General features: G+C 34.6%; 1 protein-coding gene across 3 annotated transcripts in view; it reads left to right on the top strand.

The window, feature by feature from the left end:
- Window positions 1–6,375, top strand: part of si:ch211-269c21.2 — a 141,155-nt gene extending 134,780 nt beyond the window's left edge. For all 3 annotated transcript variants that reach the window (XM_087312270.1, XM_087312272.1, XM_087312271.1), the window contains exons 3-4: window positions 1,288–1,328; window positions 4,696–6,375. In XM_087312270.1, the coding sequence (XP_087168396.1) occupies window positions 1,288–1,328; window positions 4,696–5,766 (1,112 nt within the window). In that variant the 3' untranslated portion in view covers window positions 5,767–6,375. The remainder of the gene's footprint in view (window positions 1–1,287; window positions 1,329–4,695) is intronic.
- The last annotated feature ends 734 nt before the right edge of the window (window positions 6,376–7,109 follow it).

Raw genomic sequence — 7,109 nt, 5'->3', positions numbered from 1 at the left:
TAAAAGTAATACAAACACTTTTTGATAAATATTTTTTTCCTTTTAAATATAACACCGATAATGACCAGTTACATCCTTTTAAACAATCATAGCTTGTGTACTTACTCTTTTTAACTTGTAAAATTACCACATTTGTGAAATTGACAACAATTGTTTCACTATTGGAATATATTGCTACGTAAATTAATAACAATTATACATGTTAACAAATATCAGTAAATGAACAGTTATGAAAAACAATATGAGCTAGAAATTTACTCTACTGAGTGAAGCCTGCAGACACTGCTCTTTTGAGTCACTTTTTTTTAAATTGCTAAAAGTAGCCAAACGAATGTTTACATTTGCTAAATTTGTTGCTAGGTGCTTTTAAAAAAAGTTTTTAGGGTAGGATGAAAAGTTTCTAAAATTGCTAAGTTGGCAACACTGCTGCTTGCTCAAGTCATTTTTATTTAGTTTTTTATTCATGTACAGTTCATAACTCACAAACAAAAGGAAATAAACAACGTTTTAATACTATTGAACTTGTTAACTTGTTAACTGCTATAGAGACATACACCAGAGTCAGCAGTAGATTCCAGAAAAAGTGTCCGAGATAAGGCTACTGTCTGCAGGTTCCTAAGTGCTCAGTATCGGCCGCCTTGGTGCTCTACACTAAGCATTCAAGTATTCACTATCTTTTTAAATAGACAGCATACTGTATGTGAAACCAAAACAACCAAGTATAAGAATCTCTTAAAGCAACAATTGGTAACACAAATGCACTAGTTTTAAATGTTTAGCCCTCCATCATGACACTCGTCATGTAGACTGGTAAAATACTGCTAGAAAGACTGCTCAGCCAATCAGATTTGAGAAGCAGACCACACTGTTGCATAATATTGAATACATTTAGGAATATCTTTTGACAGGCTCCTCCATTCATTCACAATAACCTTCGATGTCATGATAGTGTTTGTCAGGCTGCTGTGAGACCATCTGGAGCTGCTGCAAACATTAGCAGTCGAGCCCAGGAGTCAAGCTCGCTCCGTTTGCCCGCCCTTTCTCTTTACTTCCTCAGTGTACAAGAGCAAGGACAACACTTCTCTGAGCCATATGCGCTTTTTTCAGCATCTTTTAGTTTAGGGTGGACTGCACTTTCAGTGTAACTTCTCATTGGTTACATTAAGAATGCGAGCAGCAAGATGAAAACTCCTGAACCCAAAAGTTCACTTTCATGGTGCGTGGCTTGTAAAAATGGAGAAGCCCGAAATGTCATCCTAATGTTCCATTTCTTTCGTTTTCCCTCAGGTGCAAAGGTCATGTTCTCCCAAGTACAGGATGTAAGAAAGGTAAGCCTATTTGAATCACTGATCACAGGGTTTTTGCTGTATGTTGTGCTGGGGCTGCTGGAAATGTTGTGCACTGGCTCCACTTGGTGGCTGCTTTTGGAGAGACAAGACTTAAAAAAACAACAACCTTCTTTTATGGTATATTAGTTTCTATCAGCCCTGTGGACTTGCATATTAAACACGCTTAAAATGACACTTTTACCAAGATTCAATTCAGTTCAATATTTAATATAATATTCAGTTTAATTAGCTTATTTCTTTTGTCTAATAATAACATCCAGGAAAGAGTCCTGGATGTGTCACTTTCGAAATATGTCAATTTTACTTTATTAATTAAAGACAGTAAAAACCTATTGTTTATAACATACTCTTTGCTTTATTAAGAATACTTTCATAGCTGGCTTTTATGTTTCCAAAATAAAGAAAAAATAAATAGCACACATTTTGTAAACAACTGTACGACAAATACAGTTTTTTTTATGATCATAGCTTTTAATTGAGATGGCTTTTTATAGATCTGGGACAAGAGCTAAACAATTTTCAGTCGGAAGTTCTTATAACAACAGACATACAGTAATCAAAATTAGCCCCTGTGACATTAATGACTTAAGAGTACTTATCAGACTCCTTTTTTTGTGATTTTTTGCGATAAAAATTACTGATTTTGTGGTGGTAATTCCTAGAAATTTGCAAACAATTTTGTGTGTGTGTGTATATATATATACACACATATATACATATTATATAATATATATATATATACAGTTGAAATCAGAATTATTAGCCCCCCTGTATTATTAGCGCCCCTGTTTATTTTTTTCCCCAATTTCTGTTTAATGGAGGCAAGATTGTTTCAGCACATTTCTAATCATAATAGTTTTAAAAACTTATTTCTAATAACAGATTTATTTTGTCTTTGCCATGATGACAGTAAATAATATTTGACTAGATATTTTTTAAGACACTTCTATACAGCTTAAAGTGACATTAAAAGGCTTAACTAGGTTAATAAGGTGAACTAGGCAGGTTAGGGTAATTAGGCAAGTCATTGTATGATGATTGTTTGTTCTGTAGACTATTGAAAATAAAATAGCTTAAAGGGGCTAATAATTTTGTCCCAAAAATGGTTAATTAATCACTACTTTTATTCTTGCCAAAATAAAACAAATAAGACTTTCTCCAGAAGAAAAAATATTATCAGACATACTGTAAAAATGTCATTGCTCTGTTAAACATCATTTGGGAAATATTTAAAAAAGAAAATCTAAATCAAAAGGGGCTAATAATTCTGACTTCAACTGTATATATATATATATATATATATATATATATATATATATATATATATATATATATATATATATATATATATATATATATATATTATTATTAAAAATATTTATTATTGTCAGCCAATTTAAAAATAAATAGTTTGAACATTAACACTGCCCTGTGCTTACAGGTAAAAAACAAACAAAATAAAATGTCAACGTTTTAATTAAAATGTGCTTTTAAAAGTTAAATTAAAATGGAAGTCTATTGTTTTAAAAAAAAATAAACTCCTGGACTTAAATGTAATGTATTAAAATATAGTCGACTATTCATTTAAACCTGCATACGTTGCTTGGACATCATATTCATATATAAATAATTTGTGATAAAAAATTTTGAAATATATTTTGCATGTATTTATGCCATATTCCTTCGCGTACCACTAAAAGGAAGCCCACGTACCTCTAGTGGAACACGTACCACAGTATGAGAACAACTGCTGTAGACAATATTGGTTAAGAGGGCTAATAATTTTTGAAAACTGATTTATTTTATCTTTGCCATGATGACAGTAAATAATATTTGATTAGAATTTTTTTAAGACACTTCTATACAGCGTAAAGGCAAGTTTTTGTATAATGATGGTTTGTTCTGTAGACTAACTAAAAAAAAATGGGTTAATAATTTTGACCTTAAAATAAATACTGCTTTTATTCAAGCCAAAATAAAACAAATAATACTTTCTCTAGAAGAAAAAATATATATTATCAGGCATACTGTGAAAATTTCCTTGCTCTGTTAAACATCATTTGAGAAATAAATGAAAAAGAACAAAATTCAAAGGGGGAGCTAATAATTCTGACTTCATATATATATATATATATATATATATATATATATATATATATATATATATATATATATATATATATATATATATATATACACACACCATGTGAGGTAGGCTACTATGTTAGATGTGCAATGTGACACAATGACAGTGACAAATCATAAAGATAAAGCTTCATTTTGGTTTCTTGTCAAGCTAAAATCTATAACATATCTAAATTGGCAGGGATTGGGCCAAAGGAAAGTTGTATAACTCTTATTTTTACCCATTATGTAACTTTCTCACTCAGGACATGCTTTTGGGCTTCCCCTATCATATTACACGAATTGTTGTAAAACCCGTCAATGGCTGTGATACGCGTTTCATATAAAACAATTACCTGCAAACGGAAATAAATTAGAATTGCATGAATTATGAGATTATTTACATTTTTTGCAATTATTTATAAGGATTGCAAAAATTTTCGACTTTCGATTTAGTGTTGGATTCAGCAGTCACAAAAACAAGAGGGGGTCTGACTTATTACAGAAGTATTTAACACTTTAAAAGAACACTTTCTTTTAAACACTTTATTTATTTATGTATTTAACACTTGCTGTAAATTACATTCAATGTCATTACACCACAAGTACAGTGGCCTATAAATTCTTCACACCAAACATACACTACAAGTACAGTAGCTTTTTGCATTACAGTAAGAGTGCAATGACCCTTTAATTTATTACACTACGAGTATATTTCAGTAGACTACCAGTACACTAAAAGTACAGTTGCTTTATTTATTGTGCTACGAGCATAGAGACCTTTAAATTATACAACTGGTACACTACAACCCAACTGTCCTATATTTTTACACTGCAAGTACAGTGGCCTTTGTGTTATTCTACAAGCAGTGGTCTTATCGATACATACTTAGCATACAGTGGCCTATAATTTCTTTACACAGCATGCACACTAACAAGAGCAGTGGTCTTTTATTTCATTATAATACAAGTACACAACAAGTACAGTTGCCTTTAGTTTCATTATACAAAACGGACACTACAAGGACAGTGGCCTTTTTCATTACAAGTACACTATAAGTGCATCAGCCTTTTAATTACATTATAAATACAGAGGTCTCACGCTAAACATGTATCACAACATTTTCACATTGATTATAATTAAACACACTTTCTTCACAAAGGTGTGCCTGTAGATGAATAAAGTATCCTTGCTCATGGCTCCTTATTCTCTTAACCACAGGACCAGTGTCCTTACTGTCCTGACAATGACAGACAGTCGGATCCAACCGAAGACAACTTTCCTAAACCTGCACAACCTGTGCAACTCCCAGTCTTCCCATGGGTCCAGAGTTCCTCTCCAATCAACCCCAGAGAGATCGCATCAGCACACATCACAAAGAACCACCGTAAACTCCTCCTCAAGAGCGGCCCACTTGTCCAGCAGCACAATGCTGACCCTCCTGGCCAGACCAGAGAGAGTCTAGAGCAGGTGCTGCGGTCCCGCCAGAGGCTCATGAGGGAGGTCTGTGCCAAATACACAAGCGGAACCATTAAACAGACGATAACCCGAATGCACGTGTCTCGTATCTTTGTAGAGGACAAGCACAAACTGCTCTACTGCGAAGTTCCCAAAGCGGGATGCTCCAACTGGAAGAGGGTGCTTATGGTGCTTCAGGGTCTCGCTTCTTCTACCGGAGAGATCCAACATGATGAGGTGCATTATGGGAATCACCTCAAGCGTCTAGACTCATTTAATCAAAAGGGAATCATCCGGCGTCTCAAGACCTACACCAAAGTCCTCTTCCTGAGGGAACCCTTCGAAAGGCTGGTGTCCGCTTTTCGGGACAAATTTGAGAATCCAAACTCGTACTACCATCCAGTTTTCGGGAAGCCCATCATCTCTAGGTATCGTAGCAATGCGACGCAGTACGCCTTGCGGACGGGAGCAGGAGTGACCTTCAAGGAATTCATCCAGTACTTGTTAGATGTGCATCGGCCAGTTGGCATGGACATCCACTGGGAGCCCGTCGGCCATCTCTGCAGCCCCTGCCTGCTGGATTATGATTTCGTCGGGAAATTTGAGACTCTAGAAGAAGAAGCCAATTTCCTTTTGAGAAGCATCGGTGCTCCTAGCAATTTAACATTCCCTAGCTTTAAAGACAGGAACCCTAATGCGGAAAGGACGTCCTCGGAAATCACACGGAGATATTTCGCGCAGCTAAACGTGACCGAGAGACAAAGGGCGTATGACTTTTACTACATGGATTATCTGATGTTCAACTACTCCAAACCGTTTAAAGATTTATACTGAGGCCTTTTACCGTGAACTTTCTGTGGGCCTTTGTCTTAGTGAGGTTATTTTATTACTTTCAAAATGTTGTTTATCTGTCGACCAATTTCGATGTGATATATTAATCGCACTCTATAGTTACCTCTGCAAGCTGGTCCTTGCGTTTAGCTTATTTATAAAACATATTCAATTCTGTTCAGTGAGAAACCCCTGAAAGACACTGTTCACGCATTTGGTCATCATTATGCGGGTAATGTTTTATTTTGGGGTGAACTTTAAAACGTTGTGTGTCATGTTTTCACAGACTGTCTAGAATACATAGACTCTACTAAGAATGTCTAAAACTTGTCATGATGTTATTTATTAAAGTGTTGCAGGCAAATGATTTTATGCACAGCTTTGAGTATCACTTTACTCAGTATAACATGACAAAACATGGTCAACGATGTAGTGGTTGGGTTTGGTGCATCTGATAATGACAACATCTGCATTTTTGTGAATGTATAGGAACAGTTTGTCAGCACAGTGTGTCATGTATCAGAGCTTGACCTACCACACCTTTGCCTTACTTTCACATTTCTTTGTTTTCTGGATATCAATAAACGTTTCCACCATCTTTTAATGTAGATAGATTATTTCTCTGCATTATTTTTTAAATACTAATGATTGTTGTTGTGTTGACACCCTATCATAAATGGCAAGTATTGTTTGTGTCTAGACCTCAAGTTATCTTAGAAATGTGTAAGAAAGTCATTAAGTTCTTCATTTTTAAAGGCAAATAGGTTAAAATGCTATACTGCGTTTGTTTTTGTTAGGTTTCCCTCTTTTATTTTCCTTTCAGTGTGTCTGATTGATTTGTCACAGGTAAATAGCTAAAAGAATTACAAATTTAGTAACACAGGCATTGAAATCAACTGTTTATATGTACAGGTAATATAAGTTGACAGAAGCACCAGAAGGAAATGTGAAAGCCTTTCACATTTCAGGTGAAGATGGCAATGCAAGTTCTTGGTAAAAATGAGGTTTACAGAAGTGATATGGAAGTAGCCCACTTTCAGAAATATGTTTTCAATTAATTTCTCACATTGGGGTTTTTAATAAGTCTTTTTTTTTTTGTATATTTAAGCTCTGAAGTTAGTTTATCAGCTAGACAACATTACAAACCTTCCTTTGAATAAGAAACAAGTATTTGGAAATTGGACAGTAAACGGGGGTAGGGTCTTTTGGTGAAATTTGCTCATGGCAACTCTCTGATTGGAGGAATTTTGTGTACAGCATCCTGGGTAATGTAGTTTTTCCACAATGAATGCTTGTCAAATACTAAAATAAGCTGAACTAAATTTGACAGGTTGCTTGGAAATACT

This window comes from Danio rerio, chromosome 25 (assembly GCF_052040795.2).
Source record: "Danio rerio strain M-AB ecotype USA chromosome 25, GRCz13ab, whole genome shotgun sequence".
Taxonomy (NCBI): Eukaryota; Metazoa; Chordata; class Actinopteri; order Cypriniformes; family Danionidae; genus Danio; species Danio rerio.
This window is presented reverse-complemented; position numbering and strand designations above follow the sequence as displayed.